At 52.7% G+C, this 19,085-nt stretch overlaps 9 protein-coding genes across 10 annotated transcripts; 3 read left to right on the top strand and 6 right to left on the bottom strand.

Annotated features, from left to right (window-relative positions):
- Positions 1–1,181: 1,181 nt before the first annotated feature.
- On the bottom strand, positions 1,182–3,074 carry H257_17467 (isocitrate lyase). The gene has a single exon (XM_009846266.1). It carries the CDS (start codon positions 2,902–2,904, stop codon positions 1,261–1,263), a length of 1,644 nt encoding a protein of 547 aa, XP_009844568.1. The 5' UTR covers positions 2,905–3,074; the 3' UTR covers positions 1,182–1,260.
- A 726-nt stretch (positions 3,075–3,800) lies between these two features.
- On the top strand, positions 3,801–4,971 carry H257_17466 (hypothetical protein; the record flags this gene model as incomplete). The annotated part of the gene is made up of 6 exons (XM_009846265.1): positions 3,801–3,882; positions 3,934–3,970; positions 4,024–4,189; positions 4,244–4,364; positions 4,442–4,687; positions 4,768–4,971. The coding sequence occupies exons 1-6, from the start codon at positions 3,814–3,816 to the stop codon at positions 4,969–4,971; spliced, it is 843 nt and encodes a 280-aa protein (XP_009844567.1). The 5' UTR covers positions 3,801–3,813.
- On the bottom strand, positions 4,831–6,976 carry H257_17465 (hypothetical protein). The gene is made up of 2 exons (XM_009846264.1): positions 5,961–6,976; positions 4,831–5,909 (listed from the first exon to the last, which is right to left on the bottom strand). The coding sequence occupies exons 1-2, from the start codon at positions 6,948–6,950 to the stop codon at positions 5,055–5,057; spliced, it is 1,845 nt and encodes a 614-aa protein (XP_009844566.1). The 5' UTR covers positions 6,951–6,976; the 3' UTR covers positions 4,831–5,054.
- Positions 6,977–9,067: 2,091 nt separating this feature from the next.
- Positions 9,068–10,421, top strand: H257_17464 (hypothetical protein). The gene is made up of 4 exons (XM_009846263.1): positions 9,068–9,476; positions 9,528–9,676; positions 9,761–9,986; positions 10,039–10,421. Exons 1-4 carry the CDS (start codon positions 9,105–9,107, stop codon positions 10,360–10,362), a joined length of 1,071 nt encoding a protein of 356 aa, XP_009844565.1. The 5' UTR covers positions 9,068–9,104; the 3' UTR covers positions 10,363–10,421.
- A 374-nt stretch (positions 10,422–10,795) lies between these two features.
- H257_17463 (hypothetical protein) lies at positions 10,796–12,735 on the top strand. Its single transcript, XM_009846262.1, has 11 exons — positions 10,796–10,819; positions 10,875–11,016; positions 11,062–11,255; positions 11,307–11,386; positions 11,439–11,502; positions 11,558–11,686; positions 11,750–11,816; positions 11,868–12,088; positions 12,144–12,224; positions 12,289–12,337; positions 12,437–12,735. Exons 1-11 carry the CDS (start codon positions 10,814–10,816, stop codon positions 12,715–12,717), a joined length of 1,314 nt encoding a protein of 437 aa, XP_009844564.1. The 5' UTR covers positions 10,796–10,813; the 3' UTR covers positions 12,718–12,735.
- On the bottom strand, positions 12,411–14,500 carry H257_17462 (hypothetical protein). The gene is made up of 3 exons (XM_009846261.1): positions 14,035–14,500; positions 13,821–13,953; positions 12,411–13,588 (listed from the first exon to the last, which is right to left on the bottom strand). Exons 1-3 carry the CDS (start codon positions 14,456–14,458, stop codon positions 12,763–12,765), a joined length of 1,383 nt encoding a protein of 460 aa, XP_009844563.1. The 5' UTR covers positions 14,459–14,500; the 3' UTR covers positions 12,411–12,762.
- A 401-nt stretch (positions 14,501–14,901) lies between these two features.
- Positions 14,902–16,060, bottom strand: H257_17461 (hypothetical protein). Its single transcript, XM_009846260.1, has 6 exons — positions 15,992–16,060; positions 15,796–15,945; positions 15,662–15,751; positions 15,515–15,589; positions 15,189–15,450; positions 14,902–15,127 (listed from the first exon to the last, which is right to left on the bottom strand). The coding sequence occupies exons 1-6, from the start codon at positions 16,035–16,037 to the stop codon at positions 15,022–15,024; spliced, it is 729 nt and encodes a 242-aa protein (XP_009844562.1). The 5' UTR covers positions 16,038–16,060; the 3' UTR covers positions 14,902–15,021.
- A 741-nt stretch (positions 16,061–16,801) lies between these two features.
- Positions 16,802–18,064, bottom strand: H257_17460. Of its 2 annotated transcripts, XM_009846259.1 has the most exons (7): positions 17,996–18,064; positions 17,778–17,936; positions 17,618–17,707; positions 17,495–17,569; positions 17,310–17,429; positions 17,119–17,260; positions 16,802–17,065 (listed from the first exon to the last, which is right to left on the bottom strand). In XM_009846259.1, the coding sequence occupies exons 1-7, from the start codon at positions 18,042–18,044 to the stop codon at positions 16,960–16,962; spliced, it is 741 nt and encodes a 246-aa protein (XP_009844561.1). In that variant the 5' UTR covers positions 18,045–18,064; the 3' UTR covers positions 16,802–16,959. The 2 variants fall into 2 exon arrangements, with proteins under 2 accessions (XP_009844561.1, XP_009844560.1); XM_009846258.1 differs by having other exon boundaries at positions 17,119–17,429.
- Positions 18,065–18,406: 342 nt separating this feature from the next.
- H257_17459 (hypothetical protein) lies at positions 18,407–18,878 on the bottom strand (the record flags this gene model as incomplete). Its single annotated transcript, XM_009846257.1, has 4 exons — positions 18,407–18,493; positions 18,538–18,588; positions 18,638–18,745; positions 18,792–18,878. Coding segments are annotated over 4 exons (333 nt in total), but the record flags the coding sequence as incomplete, so codon positions are not given.
- Between the last annotated feature and the right edge of the window lie 207 nt (positions 18,879–19,085).

Raw genomic sequence — 19,085 nt, 5'->3', positions numbered from 1 at the left:
GCCTTTTACCCCCGGGAGACGCGCGACCGGGCACTGGCGTTTGCCGACGCCCTGGTGGCGGCGCTCGGACCGGACCGACCCTTGTCCACGGCCGCGTTGCAGCACTACTTTGTGACCCAACGACGGAGCACTGCCGACGGGGCCATCGCCAACGTCGACCGAGTGGCCATTGAGATCGATGCGCGGAAGAAAATGGCCGAAGAAGAAGCTGAATCGGATGATGATGAAACTGAAGGAGACGACAAGGACGACGAAGGAAAGGATGATGTGGGTGCAAATAAGACTGCTCCATGAAATACAGGATGGTCTCGTCATCAACCGCAAGTTTTCATCGAAATCGTCCGGCTACGTTTGCCACACTAAATTAACGTATAAGCAATCTTTTACCCGACACGTTTTGATAATAGTGGTAAAATATCCGACATCAAATACTCTAACAAGTTCCAGCTAGAGAATGGAGATAAGCCAACAAATTTCCTAATCTAAGTAAGAATTAAATCACCTGACATCGGACTGCAGATACGCAACTTGTCAAACGCAAACATCAAAGACCCAGAGGGAACAATACCCGTGTGCTTCCAACAATTTTGAATTGTCGCGGTCGTGGCACAGGGACACCGAACTCCCGCAAGACCCACGCTGACGTGGCAGTGAACGTACGGCCGCCGGTCGCGAGGTGATACGCTCGTATCTTGGCCTTTTGACCCAAGGTCAGGCGTGGGCTATTGCTTGGTGGGATCTGCATTCAACCAGCGAAGATTTGCACGCGTTTGAAATTCAAATCGACACACTTCCTGTTATATCTAATATCGTATTGTGTTACATAGGATATTATTTTATACCAGTTTGCAAAAATCGGGGGATGATTGTAAATAATTCGAAGTACTACGTAGTATTGCCCTTTACCCAAAATTTGGACTTACAGTTAGTATACATAAATGAAACCTACAACTAATTCTATTTAAATTTAAGATTTTTTTTCTGTATTTAATAAAGTTAATAAAGTTAATAAAGACATTTGGCGATAAGCTACAGCTTGTTTAGATAATACCAGTTGGTGTTTGGTATCACACTAATTAAAGTCACACACTAATTTGACGCTGTTCTTGGTTCCTGCAATCTGATTGGCTAAATCCTTCTGCCGATTCTTCGGTACTGTACATTTGGTTCTGTCGATTCATTCGGTATGTCACTCCAGTTTCGCAACAATATATGTTTAGAATAAACACAATATATATAGTATATGTCGAAACACTTGTCCTAAAACTGCGCCTCCGTCACCCCGTGGCCCATCGTGTTGGTCGAGCTCAACCCTCCAGTCACCGTGTTCTGCATCGCGTCAATCAGCTCCGTGCCCGACCAGCCCTGGTGCTTGAGCGTCTCGACGCCCTCCGTGCGCTCCGCCCGCTGGATGCCCGTCACATACGCAAGCATCTTGCGCTCGGCGAAGTCGCGGGCAAAGCGGGTGATGCCCAGCGAGTCGCTGTGGAACCCCGCGAGCGTGATAAACTGCCATGTGTAGCCGAGGGTGGCCAGCTCGTCGATGAACGTCCGAATCTCCGCGTCCGACATGCCTGCCGCGTCCCAGTTGAACGACGGACTCAAGTTGTACGCGAGCATCTGATGCGGGAACTGGCGGTGCACGCCCGATGCAAACTGCCGGGCGAGCGGCAGCCCCGGCACCGTGGTCTCCATCCAGATCAAATCCGCGTACGGCGCATAGGCCTTGGCGCGGGAGATGCAGAACTCGACGCCGCCGCGCACGCGGTAGTAGCCTTCGACCGTGCGCGCCTTCTCCCAGCAAAACGAAGACACGGCCAGCCCCAGCACATCAATTGCATACGCCTTCATCGCGCTGAAGTCGGCAAACTCGTGGCGCTTCCATGCAGCCAGTCCCGCCGCGTTCCCCGTCAGCTGCCGCGCAACGTACTCGGTAAACGTCATGCAACCCGCGTCCTTGTCCCACGTGTCAGCGCGACCGTTGCGCACCGCGTCGGCAAACGACTCGACGTTCAAGTTGGTGGCGCCAAGGATGAACGGATGGTCGCGGCCGTCCGAGTTGTTGTCGAGGAGGGTTGCCGCCTCGGCGTCCGTCCGGGCGATGATGACCAACGGCACTTGGAGGACGTCGGCTTGCAGACGGGCGGCGATGAGGCGGGAGATGTGCTCCTGCGTCGTCACGAGCACCTTGCCCCCCATATGGCCGCACTTCTTGGTGCCAGGCTTTTGGTCCTCCAAGTGGATGCCGGCAGCGCCGCGCTCGGCAAACAGCTTCACCAACTTCATGCACGCCGTGAGTCCACCGTGACCCGTGTCCGCGTCGGCGACGATTGGGCGCAGGTAGTCGATCGCGGGGGTGGCGGCGCGCTCCGCGGGACTCATTCGCCGGCGGGCTTCGTACTGCTTGCGGTCATGGAAGCATTGCGCGCGGAACAGTTGGTCGCATTTGTTCGGGACCGTGTCCATGGGGTAGTCCGCAACGTCCGGGCCGGGTTCGTTGGTCGATGACGCAGTCGACGACGACTGCCACCCCGAAATGTACACGGACGTCAAGTGCTTGGCCATTTGGACCACTTGGATCGTGTCGAGCGCGCCAAACGTGTGGCTGCATTTGCCCTGAGCCTGCAACTGACGCAACATCGAGTACAGCTTGGTCGCTTGCGTTGTGGATGCATACGACTGAATCACCGTGCCTTGGAGCTTCACCACGTCTTCGGCGTTGTACTGACGAGTGGTGTGGCGGAAGCGTTCTTGGTTCATAAACGCTTGCATTTCCTTTACACGAGACGCATACAGGCTGTCTTCATCGACGAGGGAGGCGGAGATGCTGAGTTGGCTGCCGACCTGCTCGATGCGGCGCGCGGACGACGACGAGGAGCGCTGTTGGTGTTGTTGGGGACTCATGCTGTTGGGAAATGACCGACGCAGTGACGGCGGGCGGGCGACACAGGCAATCGCGCAAACAACCGGAGGGTCGGAACCTGTCAAATTCGATAAACATGTCCACCAATCACAGCGTCGTATAACTGCAATGCGCGGAATGTAGCCAATGAAAAGCCGAGGTTGGGGTTCAGATCGAAAGCAACACTGCGACGTCACCGGTTCAAGTTGAAGCTGAAAGATAGGGCCGACGGCCTGCCTTATTGGACCTTTGGGCGGCAGAGAAGGGCAAGTTGCCCATTTGATTGGACCGTTAAGTAGTGTTGAATCAACATGGCCAAAGTGTATCTTGGGAAGCTTTTACTCGTGGTACATATGTGTGCAGTGAACGGCGTAGGAGAAGGGGGGGGGTCAATGGTACAATCCGACGAGGGTCAGTGGACGGAAAATGACAACAGAAGCTACTTTATTGATGTAGAAGTGTGGAGAAGATCCGCCGTTATAGTATACCAGTAAGTAGACCAGAAACGAGACATTGGAACTGAAAGGTCGGACATTATGTCCAACTTTTTTCACTGCGCTGATTGACTGACACAGGTCTGTGGAACTTTATATATGTATGAACGCGTCGACACCGTTATTATCCGGAGAGTACCAAGCATTGGACAGTATAGTAGTGGGGGGGTTGTGTGTTGTGGGTTCCCATGATGAGCTACGATGAACATGGAGGTTGATGGCATTGAAGTTGATCGCAACGAAGCACAAGATGGAGTATGTGGAGAGCGTCGAAGCGCAGCGCAACACCAACTGGTATTCCGTTGACGAAACGGCGGGTGTAGTCAGTATGAAATGCGAGAGGTGCTGGAATATTGAATGTTGAGGGTTTTGAAACCGCTCACTGAAACTCTGAAACGCTTCTCCACAAATGGGACGATGAGGATGTGGATCGGCGCGATGCTTGTTGGTATCTTCGTCGCTGCGGAACAGGTCGAAGACATGACAGTACGTGTGCAAGAACAATAGTGTCTTGAACAGTGACGCGGAAGGATGTAGGCAACCAATCGAGTGTACGGCACAATCTGGCGAAAAGGTACTGCAACACGTCCATGGGTGTTCGAAGTGGCCCACCAAAATCTCATGCAGATTTGCGAATCACGGGAGCTCAACTGCTCGGATCGTGCTTTCAAGGGTACGGCCTCTTTGGGTGCAGCAATTACAACTCGACGTCGGATCGTACGGGGGTGTCCAACCAATTCCTTCCTTCGATCTCGTACTGCGTCAACTGCTGCGGCAATCCCACCGCCACTGGGTACGACATTCATGTCACGCCCATGCACCTACAACACATGTGCATTGTATACAGAACTGACGAGACGTGGGACTTGGTGTGTCCGCTGACTGCGCTGCAGCGATCGTCAGTGATCAACGACGCCGGCAAGCGATTTGTGTTTGCAAGGCGGCAGACCGTCACCGACGAGTCCGTGGTATTCATCACATCCACACGTTCCCAATCTCGACCATGTATCGTGAAAAGCACACAAGGTGATGATGTCATGCACAGGTCACGTGCGAGTGGCCGCATCGCAACGCGTCGCTCTTCCTCGCCGGCTACGTCGTGGAGCTTAACGTGTCCATGTACAGCGACAACCACGGGTGGTCGTTTTGGGTTGGCGTCGACAGTTGCGCCGTCTCAGCCGTCGAATCCAGCGCCACGCCCATCACGTTTCACGAGCGCATTCGCATGGTCACCACGCGGCCGCAGTACACTCCGTCGTCGACGTGGTTCATCCTGCTAGCTGCGACATTGGTACACTATGACGTACACATACATCCCCCCGACAACACAAGTAAAGCCAACTACCGACTGACTGGACATCTATGTTCCAGGTCGCGGTGGCTTATACGTCATGGGTGGTCTACCGCGGGTACTTCAAAGGTGAACACTGCATCAACTGCGCGTCCAAGTTCGTTGTATGCAACTCGCTTTGCGCCATGTGCATGCTCTGTGGGTGCCGGCTCCACGCGCCGCCGCCCAAAGTGTTTTGCGCCGACACATTCGTCGAGTCCTCGACCAACGCCACCCCGACATGAGTTAGTAGGACGCTTTGGACCAACTTTTCCTTGTTAAATAGTACTAGTGTAACCACCACAACCTTCTCATACACCTCCGTCGACTAGACCAGCCCCCCGTGGTCCTGAAAAGTGGGCTTTGGCGTCGTTGTCTTTCCGCTCTTTCGACGGGCATATGTGGCAAAGTCAATGTCTTCTTCTTCGCCCAAGCTATCGTTGTCGTCGTCGCTGTTGAGGGCGTTGTCCATCAATGGAATCGCCCGCCGACGGGTGGCGTGGCGGTCCCAGTTGCCTTCGTCCAGCTGACGGCGCAATTGCTTGACTTGGGACCGCGATGCCGTGCCTTCGCTCATGAGCTGCTCGATCTCGTCGATGTCGTGGCGCGAGAAGAGCGATGGGTTCTTGCGCGCCGACTTGGTCAGCGTTTCCGCGTGGCTGTCGTCGGGCTCGTCGTCGTCCGAGTCGTCGGCTTGCTCGTCCATGGCTGTGTTGTGGTGCACCGCCCACTTGTGCTGGATGTAGCCTTCCAGCGCCTGAGGAATGCGCCACTCGCCGCCACTGAACAGCATCGCTTGCATGTGGGCCGGATTGAACAGTGCTTCTTCGAGCTCGGTACACAGGCGTTCGGCGTCGATAGCGAGCCAGTTGTCGGGGGTGATGCGGTAGCAACCAGGCTGGCGCTGCGTGGCTTTGACGAGGAATCGGTCCATGTATCGAAGCACCATGGCCGCCGTGTCGGTACTGAGTCCCATGCTTTGCAGCTCAGTTTCAGCCGCAAGTACAATGTCCGACTCGTCCCCGGCGGGCAGGCGCTTGATGACTTTAGGCTGGGTCATGGAGAATCGCGCGTCCTTGACCACGGAGCCGCGGTAGTTGTGAAGATGCATCGAGTGGCGGGATTGATTTGATGACGATGTTGACTTCAGTCGTGCCGACAGTTCCGTCTTGGCGAGATTTGACTATAGGCATATCACGTTAGACCTTCATCACACGTTGTATGGAGGTCATACCCGAGACGATGCTTTGGTACGTGTGAAGACGAAGGAGCCTTCCGCGGACGACGCAGCCGTAGATGACGACGACGACCGGTGATGATGTGCTCCTTCGGAACTGTTACTTGTACAACGATTGTTCGAAAAGGACGTTTCAGACGGTTCGGCAATCGAGAAACGGGTTTTGGTTTTCCGCATACCACTTCCGGACGATGCTAGACGATCGTGGGACTTGAGGATGGACCTGCCGCTCGACGACTTGATGACGGATGACGCAATGTGGTTGATGTCGTTCATGGTCAACGCCGGTAGCGCAACCAGTGGAGCTGTCGAGGTCACTTGGAGCGTAGAGGTGGATGACTCGAGGTTGTTAGACCGTTCATGGGAGTTGTGATGGCTCGAAGACGTACGTCGTTGCGGCAGACCGCGACCCTTCATGTCTACAGGTGGCGGCATCGGCAATGACTGGGATTTCTCCAGTGGCAGGGGATTTATCAACTGCAATTCTTCCACACGCGACGTCAAAAACGTCTTGAGCGCGTCGAGGAGGACGGCGCTGCCTTGGGTGGACGCGGACGGGTCGCACACAGCGAGATTCTTCTGGGCCTTGCGGTACTCTGTCGTGATAGCCAAGACGCAAGTGATCCACTTGTTGAGTGCATTGGCACGAGTTCGCACCACTGCTTCGGATCGTGCCCCAAAGAACCGTTTCGGGGGAAACACCAACGCCTCAATCTGCTTGGAGACCCTTTGAGACAAATCATCGCCGTCGGTGCAAAGCTTCAGGAGGTCGAGGATGTGGAAACGGAAGCGGCGGAACTCCGAGTACGGACGTCGCACCGTACGCTCATACGCGTCTGTGTAGAAGTCCGCGACGCGGATCACGTACTGGGTCTGCTGGATCGGACTGCAGTCGACGTGGCTGATGTGCACGGAAAGGCCTCGCCTCCTCTCATCTCCCACATGAGAGGACGTCTGATTGTTGCTCGTGTCGTCTCTGATCATCATCGTCGTGATGGTGCTAGCGGTGAAAATGCTCGTTTGATGCGATGTGGTTGTGTGCCGGAATCGTATGGTGTATTATATACCCATACAATTTGCGAGTGTTGTAAGTACACACCTTTTCCAAGTTGAACCTGCAATGCATGGGATGATGTGATTGGCTGATTGGTGAAATCAACCGCGGTTCAACGGTTCAATCGGTCCGGATATACTCAGTTCAAGACAACATATTTCGAGCCAGCAAAGGGTTGCTATAGGACCAATCGGTCATTTACTATGTTATTTCATTTATATTACGTATGCGGATTTACCTATACATTCATCTATTTATCAAATGTTGGGTGCACTTGTGGGCAGAAAGGCCATCCACCTCCATGTGCACGCATCTTCACCCCACGGATTTAGGTGATGGGTACCTTCAGAAACTGAGTTTATATCTTGAGGGTTCAAAGCCCAAGCAGTGCGTTTGGCAGTCTACTGCACCACGGTTCAGCATTGCAAGACGTCAATATAATAGAGCACAACTGTATGTAGTTACAGTAAAAAAAACTTAACGTTACTGTGAATCGTGGGTATTTTTCTCACCATGGATGGCTGTGTATGTGACAAGCTTTGGCTGTACCAGTACTCTACATCCAGACAAATTGATCGATTGTTCGTTCGATTTATTCATGTACATCACTTTCTAACTTTACCGGTAGCTGCGTGATGGAGGTGAATTTTACCGGTAGGATGTGAATACATTCTACTACTACGTAGTAGTACTAGTACCAACGTTAGTATGTCTTGCAATATCCCAAGGAAGCCCAGACGACGGGTAGTGCATGCTCTTCACCCATTATTGCAGAAATTGGCCAGCGAATGCTGTGAGATACTGTAGCCCTTGATTCGTTGAAGCGCAGAGACGCCTGTATACATACTTACTACTACACGAGAGTGTGAGGCAATGCGCGTATTTATATCGATATTCCTATCAAATGCCCAATCTCTAAAAGGGTAACGAGCAGTTGCACAACCTCGTTAGCAGGTTGTTAACGTTAGCTAGGTTCGACTCTACATCGGGCACTGTCTTGGGAGGATGACCTTGGCGAGGTTAGCAGCGGGGACTACTTCATGGCTCTTAGTCGTAGAGCAGCCCCATCAATCTGTCCATACAGCTGAAGTAGTCAACCTTCTTGTTTTCCTGCAATGCTATTGGCCCATCTGCAATGTCCTCGATCTTGAACAGTCGCGAGGGCGGTATCCGGATAAAGATATGTACTTGTATAGCCAGAGTTGAGCAGTACTTCACAATGCGGGTGCTGCGACGTCGGGCCGTAGTTATGATGATGCAGTCTGTCGAAACAATTTCCTTCAGAAGCCGCATTTCGGAGGCACGAAAGACCACCGCTTCGATCTACACTACTACAGGAAACCCTACCAATCGAAACGTATTTCGAATGTTAAGGCGGGCAGTGACTCCTCGCCTAAAATACTCGGGTGGCTTGCCTTGTGGACGACGAGAAAAAAGCTGTAACCACCCTCGACACCGCTGATATGTAGTACGAGGAAACCGCCGTTCGTGATACAGCCAACCACGCACGCCCCATGGTGAATGCCAAGTAACGTTACAGTCAGTACTCGAGGAGTAACTACGACGACAACCACGAGGGCATGCAGCAGTCTTCTTGATGCAACGCAAGCAGTGCCAGGTTTGTCATCGTAAAGGTCCAGACTTGCTTGAGCAAGAACGATGGCGAGCGCACCACTGTGGCGATATTTTTATGTGGCACATCAAGGTAAAATTCGAACCTTCCCACGTTTCCACGGAATAACTTGGTATTTACAGTACGCTGTCCACGGTACCATTCAGTAACGTTCGGTTGCATACAAACCTCAAGGGATTTGGGGATCCGAGGGCGTTCGCTAAAGTTCTCTCTTGGACATCTTGTGTTTTGTATTACATACAAACGTCAAGTGGAATCCTCGCGATCCAAACCATCATGATCTGGGGTCACAGAGGTTGAAGTTGGCCCCAATCTTGACTCGGATTTCACTGATGGTGGGTTCTAATTGAGTATTCTATACAAACGTCAAGATAGTTTTCACTTTCGTGTATTTGGGCGAAGATCCATCACAATACGTTTTGCCCCACTTCGGCCACGAGAAATCGACTGCATCATGTTGCCGCCGCAAGTACAGCTGGAAGCGTTCCAATTCTATGGCTTCGAGTGCCACGGCCTCTTCGCACAAGAAGACCTCCCCGTGAACACCCCTGTGTGGGTTTGGGACACTGTCACGGAGCCCCTTGTCACGTTTACCCGAAAGGAAGTGATGAGTCATCCTGACCGCCAGAAGCTCATCAACTTCTCGTACATGGTCAACGACGACTGCTTTGCCACGACGACGGCACCGGAAGAGGACGCATGCTGGTACTTTAACCACTCGTGCGACCCCAACTGCTGGTTTGAAGGCGATGGCAAAATTGTCACGCGTCGCGCGGTCAAAAAAGGCGAGCAGTTGTGTTACGATTACGCATGCACGGAGACTGAGGTACACATTGATGACGACGTATGCTACAGCCATCTTACACGAGCATTCTAGTCTTCGTTGCATGTGGACATGAACTGTCGGTGCGGAGCCGAGACGTGCCGCGGTCAATTGAAGTTTAACGACTGGAGGAGCCGGGGCTTCATGAAAAAGAACTTGGGCCACGTGACCGACTACATCATGCGCAAACATGCTGAAAACGGGTACGAGAACAAGCGAATCGATGGGTAGCCATGGATGGTGTCGGTAGGAAGAGTAACATATTGACGTGTGGTGTTGTTGAGTAGTTGGTATGACACCCGAATGGAGCTTCGATACAAATCCAAATCGTCGATGGGGCTCTTTTGCCGCGAAGTGTCTGATTGCAAGATCCTTAAAGGCGAAATCGTGCTCATGTTCTCGGGCAAAATCGTGCACAAGGACACGCTCCTCGAGCGCGGGGCCATGACGCCTCGGGACTTTGAAATGTCCCTCCAAGTGCAGCGAGACTTGTGGCAAATTCCGGCTTGGAAGGTATGCTTGTTGATGAATACGACTTGGTTCATGTTTGTTCACGCTTCCTCAGGAGACGGGGGACAAGATCGAAACCAGCGACTACATCAACCACTCGTGCGACCCGTCCTGCGGCATGCTCGACTCGGTGACCGTCGTGGCCATTCGAGATCTGCATCCTGGCGAGGAGATTACGATCGACTACTGCATGGTCAACGACGGCACAAACAGTGACCCGAGCGACAACTTCACATGCATGTGTGGTAGCGTGAACTGCCGCACCACTGTCACCACATTGGACTGGCAAATCCCCGAACTCCAGACACGGTTGGGCCAGTTCTTTGCCCCGTTTGTCAAGCGCGTGATCGAAGACGCGCCGTTCGCTGTTGCGCCGTGAGTAGTTGTCCCCAGCAGTTTAGCATAGAGTAATTTCGAATGGAATCATCGTAACCCGTACTCTTTCATGTAATCCTACGTCGTCAATCCTGGATGGATGTCTCGTGTTAAGCGCTGTTTGCAAGCGCAACCTCCAGATCTGCACTTGAAAGCCCATCTCACGCCGGCTCGAGTTCCAGCGCTCCTTATCACTCGTTGGTCGCATAGTTCCCGCAGAATCAACACATCGCTCGACATCCCAGGCGGAACGGACGAGGGAGCGCCGATTCACAGCCGTCCAGCACCAGTTGCATAGTCGAATTGCATGATCCGAAGGCCAAAGATACGTTTGAAACGATTTGATTGGCTGATCTGGATTCACGACAAAGGTGTTTTTCCCAATGGTTGAGGCTGGGATTTAAGTGTACTACGCTGGAAATCACACAATCCAATCACAACGCTGAAGGACAACCATGAAGGTGCCGCACCAGCAGCACGCTTGAGATGATGCTCATGTGCACATGTTTGCAATAGACTCTGGTAGAGATCCAAGTCTACCGTGCTGTGTGGACAGCGTGCTGGCCCATTGTGAGGTGGCTTGTTCGGGCGAAAGACACGCGGCGGAAGGTACCGGCAAGCGTGTCGATTGAAAGGACAGGTGACGCCATACCACCAGGTAAGGTGCTGACCACTTATGCGCATCGTACCCACAACATCCTAGACCATTTCCGATCAAGTCCACGCGGGGTGGTGTGGATTCACGGTGCCTCTGTCGGCGAATGCTTGAGTGCTTTACCGTTGATCAAGGTGATCACCGACGAATCCAAGGACGCTTCGACGATGCCACCATGTCAAGTGCTCGTGACTACAACGACACCAAGCGCGCGGGCCTTGCTCACACAGAGACTTGTGTCTGTACGTGTCATATCTCCAATCAACATATATACGCATTCACATGCATCGTAGAACCCCAATGCCCATTGCATCTTTGCTCCGCTGGACCATGCTCCGTGTGTGCGGCGATTCTTGGATACTTGGCAGCCAGTGTACGTCCCTCTATCCCGCGCATCGATGCTGCTGCTAACGACGATTTGGCAGGGCGGCGATATGGATCGAGTCGGAACTGTGGCCCAACATGCTTGTCGAAACCAGCTCACGCCAGGTTGCCCTGTCGTGACCATGATGGAATCGCGAAGACGCCCATCTCTTTTGGATAGATTTCTATGGCGCTTCTAAATGGCCGCATGTCAACTCGATCGTTCAATCGATGGAATTCGTGGATGGGTCGACGGCTGGCGCGTTCGTTGCTAAGCCACTTCGAGACCGTGTGGTGCCAGAGCCCCCAAGTACGACCCATGTCTAAGCAACACATCTCTAACAGGTTGCTACTGATGTGTGTGTATGTCTAGGACATGCATCGGTTTCAAGCCCTAGGTCTCTCGGATACTGCTAAATACATTGGCGATTTGAAATTTTGTACGTTTTGTACGACGACCCCTTCGCCCTTTTATGGGATTGGGTTTGTAGTGACCACGAAAGCCGACATGGACGCCACATCCTTGGACAACCTCAAGCGCGCAGTCGAGTCGCGCGTCGTGTGGACGGCTGCCAGCACCCATGAAGGCGAAGAAGCCTTGGTGGTGGAAGCCCACGTCGACCTCTTGCGTCGCCATCCCCGTCTCTTGTTGGTGCTCATCCCCCGCCATCCCCATCGAGTCACTTCGATCGTTCAAGCCATACAGTCCAAGGTACTATTGTATGTATCTGCTGCCGTTGCAATCATCATCACAAGGACATTTGCAGCATCCCCTCGTCAACGTCACTCTCCGGTCGCGCCACGGCGTCCCAGAAGCCAACTCGGATGTGTTTATTGTCGACACCATGGTACATATGATCCCTTGCGAGGCGCTCTACCGACCTGTGTCGTCAATAACAGTATATGGCGTAGGGCGAAACCCAAATGTGCTACGAAGTGTCGCGGGTGGCGTTTGTGGGGGGTACGTAATACAGCACCACCACACAACGTCGGTCTATATCACTTTGGGTTCATGTATTCTGATTCTGGGTCGTGTATTCTGATTCTGATTCTGGTGCAGGGTCGTTGGTTCCGATAGGGGGCCACAACGTCCTCGAGCCGCTGCGGTCGGGGTGCACTGTGCTCCATGGTCCGCATATGGCCAACTTTACTTCGGTCGTTCAGACATTGGGCACGTCGCCCCACGTGGTGCAAGTGACGGCGTCGACGCTCGTTCCGACGTTGGACCGAGTTTTCCTTGAGGAGTCGTCGACCCGTTCTCGTCAACTCGAGTCGTTGGAGCCCATTCAACGCACCATGTGGACTCACGTTTATCGCTTCTTAAACGCGATCCAAATATAACCACAAGTGTGTCGCGAATTTTTTATATACAGTGGGCCAGGACTACTAATATGGACGGTATCGGTCCGACTTGGGCCCGCCTTGGCCTGGCGGACCACCACCTTGTCGCGGGTAGCTGCCATAACCACCATACCCGCCCGACTGGTCGTCGTACGGCGCGCTACCCTCGGGAGGTGCCGAGCCTTCGGACGGAGGAGGGGCACCCGACGGGTCGTAACCCGGGTATCCTCCGTAGCCAGGGTACCCGCCGTAGCCGCCATAACCACCCGGGGCACCAGGCGCGCCGTAGCCACCCGCGTAGCCTCCGTAGCCGCCGTAGCCCCCGCCGCCGTAGCCGCCACCATACCCGCCCGCGTAGCCACCGCCATAGCCGCCACCGCCATAACCGCCACCGTATCCACCGGCGGGAGCACCGCCACGACCGCCGCGACCACCGTAGCCGCCTCCGCCACCATAGCCGCCTCCCCCGTAGCCGCCGCCGCCATACCCGCCGGGGGCACCATACCCGCCGCGACCGCCTCGACCGCCGTAGCCGCCTCCGTACGACCCACCGCCGCGACCGCCGTAGTCGTAGCCGCCTCGGCCCCCGCCGCGCACTTCGCCCTTGGGCTCTGCGCGTTTGATTTCGACGACTTTGCCGTGCAGTTCGTGGCTCTTGCTGATAACTTCGGCAACCGCGCCTTCCTCTTCAAAGCTCACAAAGCCAAACCCGCGGGAGCGTTGCGTGTCGCGGTCCATCATGACAATAGCGTCGGTGATCTTGCCAAAGTCCTCGAAGTACGCGCGAAAGTCGTCGTTCGTGACCGATGGGGGCAGTCCCCCGACAAAGATCTTCTTCGACTCGGACGGGCGACCTCCGCCGTTACGATCACTAGGCACGACAAGGAGCATGAGGGGCATGCAGGACGGGTCTATTGGTCGCGAGAGAGGGAGAGAGAGAGACAAGGGGTCGGGACTCATCAATTGGTCGTGTTTTTGGTTTCAACTTGCTTGCCAACTCTCTCACTGCGTCTGCGGCACGTCGACTACAGACGATCTCTCCCTCTCTCTCGACCCGCGAAAGCCACACAGACGACACTACTACACATAAGCTAATGACGAACCTATAACTGCCTCCACCTCCAGACGAGGGAGGACCTGCGCGACCACCACCAGCGCTATCTCGAGGAACTGCGCGTTTCACTTCTACGTTGCGACCGTCCAACGTGTGTGTTTCGCTAAGCACTCGGTCGACCACTACACAACTACTGCATGAGGGGGGGGGATGATATGGTACACTCGTCTTCGGGACGACATAGGAGGGAGGGCGTCAACAACCTGACGCATCTTCAAAGGTCACAAAGCCAAACCCACGCGGCTGGCCCGAATACTTGTCCTTCATCAATGCCGCGTCGGTCAACGCACCATACTGTCCAAAATGCGACCGCAGGTTGTCTTCGGTTGTTTCCCAGCTCACCCCACCAACAAAGATCTTGCCAGCTCCTTGCGACGCAGGAGCTGGTTGATAGCTTCCACCGACGTTGCTACCGCCTTCGTGCGAAGGATGCTGTCCGTACGATGACGAAGGCGTGGGTTGGTACGATGACGATTGGTCGGGATAGCCATAGCTGCTGTTGTGGGGTTGATGCGACGACTGCTCGGGCTGGTCGTGAGGAGCGTGATGGCGCCCTTCATGTGCAGAGCTTCCCAGGTTGTCCACTTCTTGGTGATGGTCGTCTTGTTCGTATACAACGCCGTCCATGGTGTCCTCAGGAGCGGTCGGTGGAAACTGCGAATGGGACGGCCAATGAGTGGTGGGGGGTGGTATTTAATTCGAACCCCAAAGTTCTGAAATTAATTCGTCAAAGTTGAAGCCACTCTCTACAAAATCAAAGGTAATATTTTAAATAAGTCTCAATTCCCTCCACGTTTTATGAGTATGGACGGGTTTTGACACCTTCGTCAGCATAAGTTCGTGTACAGTACTTATCTGAAATCAATGATAGAAAAATATACATTTTGAACGTTAATATTGTGGATATTCGATACGAATTTCCAGACGACCCCCCGTCGAATCGAATCTCGCCGCCGAATCACGAATGGACGCTATTGGCTAATCCATTTTTGAGTGGATTTGATTGGCTCTTGCAGACAGTATATTCAACCAATCAGAACTCCGGCGTGATTCAAGATTGATTCGACGAATTTTGGAATAAATGAATCTTCATTTTCGTGTATATGTACATTGACTGCATCCCGAATGCTCCAAACCAGCAGTGTGTCGTGATGCTTGAATGGGATTGTGGTTATTCACAGTCAACACTACTAAGCCTCGGGGTGTTCCTTGTCGAGCATTTTGCGGTAAATGGCTTCGACTTGATCTTCTCCCGTCACGCGGATCTTCAAATCGCGGATAATGCCGTCCTTCAACCTACGAGGACTCGGATGATGATGTCCATCCACTATGGTGACATCATGATCAACGCACGAACCGATAGCACCATCCATGGACGTTGAGCTCCTGGCCGCGGAGCCACGCGTTCTGAACGATGCGGGTGTGGCAGATGTTGTACACCGACTTGGCCACGTTGAGCTCGGTCATGAGGTCTTGGCGCTCCTTCTCGTCCGTGATGCGTTCAAACTGTTGGTGGTTGGTGATGTACAGGTCCTTGATGTTGCGAAGCCAGTTGTCCACGAGGCCAAATTCTTGTTGGGTCAACGCAGCATTGACTCCGCCGCAGCCATAATGGCCACCTAGACAACCACAGTCAGGACGATCTGTCTTTGATTGGGGCCAAATCGAGGAGAATGTACGCACAGACGACTACGTGCTTGACTTTCAACACGGCCACGGCGTACTCCAACACGGACAACGCGTTCAAGTCCGTACTAACTACAGGTAGAACACATGTGATTAGAGAGGGTGCTCCTTCGACTGAGTGGAAAGGTCGAGAGAGGGGCGTACTGAATTGGTTGGCGATGTTTCGGTGCACAAACACATCGCCGGGCGGCAAACTGAGGATTTGGTTCGCGGGGACGCGCGAATCCGAGCATCCTATTCCCCAAGTAAGACATGGAACTCACGTTAACATGCGTCACCGATCCACAGCACTTCAGGCGCTTGTTGGTGCTCCAACTTGGCAAAGTACGTCGGGTCTTCCTTTTGCACTTTGGCCGCCCACTTCTTGTTGCGTTCGAGCAGCTCGTGCAATCCCTTTTCGCCAGTCGAGATGCTGGCAAAGGTGCGCGCTAGACACCTCCATGAGTATATGGCAGCGACATCTTGGTGACAAACCTGGCAGCACTCGCGGCACCACAGATCGGACAACTCGATGGAACATGGTTTGGAAAATTGGAAACTGACAGGACGTTCGAAACTCACCACACGTATTTATACTACGTCGTATCCGGATAAGATCTCTGGTTCCATAAAATGAAAATTAAGTTGCCGCTCCCGATAATTTAAACAAATACAAGCACTACTACTCTGTATTATAACGGCTTGACATTATCCGGATGCGGCTGGCCACTCCAATGACGTGATGTGGGCACTGCGATGACGGGAGGGGAGGCGGCGGTCGGTTTGTTCACAATGGACGCGTGAGCTGGCGAGTTCATTCCCATCGTCCCTTGGATCTGCGATAGAGTGAAGCTTTGGTCATTCTCGGACTGGCCCTGCGAAGTGTCTCACATGGATTGCTCCGGCGTCATCAACCAAAACGAGCATGCAAATTACAGTTGTACGGCCCACCACGTTGAAGTGTCCAAATTTAGTAGTCCTACAGTAACGTTTACTACAGTAGTAGCTTACTACTACTGGTACCGTAAAGACTGAACTATTACTAGTCCTAACGTTAACCTACTGTAATACTAACAGCCTAACTTCGGACTTCTTTGGGGGCCCCATTGTCCGCAGCATGTTTCAGTCACGCTTTCACCCCGTGAATTCAAAAGGCAAAGATGGACTCTAGGTCGTTCCGATCTTGTGGGGGTGTCAACTTATCAATTGCGCCGGCGTAAACTCACTGGAAACGGAAGGCGCTGCTACAGTAGAACTGTAGTACCTTACTGTAGTTCTCTTGAGCTTGTCAAGCGCATTGATGCAGCGAGAACTTCGCCAGAAGCAATTACAAGGTACTGAGATCTGTGCAGGACATACTAGTATTGTACTAAGTGGTATATGCATAGCAGGGGACAGGTGGCGACGGTTAACCCTCTCTAACACCCCCCGATTAAACCCACACAGGGAAAACGTACGTAGCTTTACAGCTCTGGGCTTTCCTTTTCCTGCATCTTGCGGTAGATATCTTCGACTTGATCTTCGCCCGAGATGCAAATCTTCAAATCTCGAATGATCCCGTCCTTTAACCTGCAAAATAGCCCCATGAGGCCACAGAGAGTCAACGGCAATGTCGTACGAACCGGTAGCACCAGCCATGGATGTGCAGTTCCTGCCCGCTTTGCCACGCGGTTTGCACGATGCGCGTATGGCAGACGTTGTACACGGCCTTGGCCACGTTCAGCTCTGTCAGCAAGTCGGATCGCTTCTTGTCGTCCGATATGCCTAAACCAGAGTCAACAAGTCCACGAGTTGGACGCATGCCATCGCGTACGGCCGAGAACGTTGGCGTTATCGCTGTAAATGTCCTTGATGCTGCGAAGCCAATTGTCGACCAGTCCAAACTCCTTCTGGGTCATGGCAGCATTCACGCCCCCACATCCGTAATGACCACCTGCATACATGCATGGAGGTTCGACGTATGATTCCCATCATCATGTGTTTGATACATGGACGTACACACAATGATGTGCTTCACTTTCAGTGCCGTGACGGCGTACTCCAACACTGACAGCGCGTTCAAGTCCGTGCTCACTAGTACATGCGGTCATCACACATGAGGATACCAATGTGAAGTCGTACAGAATTGGTTTGCAATGTTGCGATGCACAAACACCTCGCCCGGCGGCAAGTTGAGGATTTCGTTCGCCGGTACGCGAGAGTCCGAGCATCCTAATGTAGGTTGCATGTACACGTCAGATTGGGTGTTCCATCCTCCACATGAGAAGAAAGGTTGGAGTACCAATCCACAACACTTCAGGGGACTGCTGGTCCACGAGTTTGGAAAAGTAGGTCGGGTTTTGCTTCTTGATGTCATGTGCCCACTTCTTGTTCCGTTGGAGCAGTTCCTGCAACCCCTTTCGTCCATGCGAGAGGGTAGACATGCTTCCAGAGGACACTCCTACGCCCATCCATCATGTTGGTGACACTTCTACCTACGGGTCCATCCTCCTACGGTACCCATGGAGGTCACACTCGTTCGCACGCCGCGCGCAAGTCGTCCAAACATCGTCACTCCGAAAACTGCACAATGCGAAAAAGTGCGCAATCCAATTCATATGGATGGGATGGGATGATCAATAATATTATAAACCTTGATAATATTATTTTCGTCGACGGATACTATAAACAAGTCATTTTTATGAATTACTTCACGTATTTTATTGTCCATCATGCGTGTCTTTGGCACGGAAAAAATACTATTCATAGCACTACTATTAATAATAGTACTACGCCTGTATATCAGACGACAAATAATAGCATGATATTGATTAGTATTACTCTAAAAGTCGGAAATTGAGAAATATTATGTTAATCCTACTTCGATAAATTCAAGGGGTGTGTGTATGTACGAGGGTACATATCGTACTATTAGGCAGCCGCGACGGACGACGACCCGACGATCTCTGTCACCATCTTCGTGTAGGCTTTGACCTTCCGCTCCATGCGCACATATGTCTACACCAAGTCAAGCACCACCATATTCAATCGGCGAGTCGCACCTCCTCCATGTCCTTGAGCGTGAGTTCGAACGCTTCTCGGTCGTGGTTGAGCTACACCGGCGTCAGGGGTATATACCACTACCATCTTGCTCCATATTACCATGGCGTGGGTCTCCTGCACTGCTTGCAACTTGGCGGCGACTTGATGCTCGTTGGAGAGTTTGTGCTGCCGCCATTGATCCACTTCCTTGGCTGCCGACGCCACCGCCTACTCCAATGTGATTCCCTTCGTCCATCCATCGAGCTATTTTTACATGTTCGGCCGCTTGCATCTTGGTACGTGCTTGCTGCTTGTACACTTCCAACTGGTCTCGGCGCTGGTCAAGCAGGATCTCCACGCGCTACACATACAGTAATACCTCATTTTCATATCCAACACACAATTAAGACACGGAGACATACATTCCCACATAGCAGTTTCATACGATCGAACACACACAATGACATACATTCCCACACCTCGTTTTCATATTATATTTTTCATTTTTTAAAATATCCAACACAGTTGAAGACACGGAGACATACATTCCCACATAGCAGTTTCATAC

Source organism: Aphanomyces astaci (assembly GCF_000520075.1).
Source record: "Aphanomyces astaci strain APO3 unplaced genomic scaffold supercont1.108, whole genome shotgun sequence".
Classification (NCBI taxonomy): domain Eukaryota; phylum Oomycota; class Saprolegniomycetes; order Saprolegniales; family Verrucalvaceae; genus Aphanomyces; species Aphanomyces astaci.
This window is presented reverse-complemented; position numbering and strand designations above follow the sequence as displayed.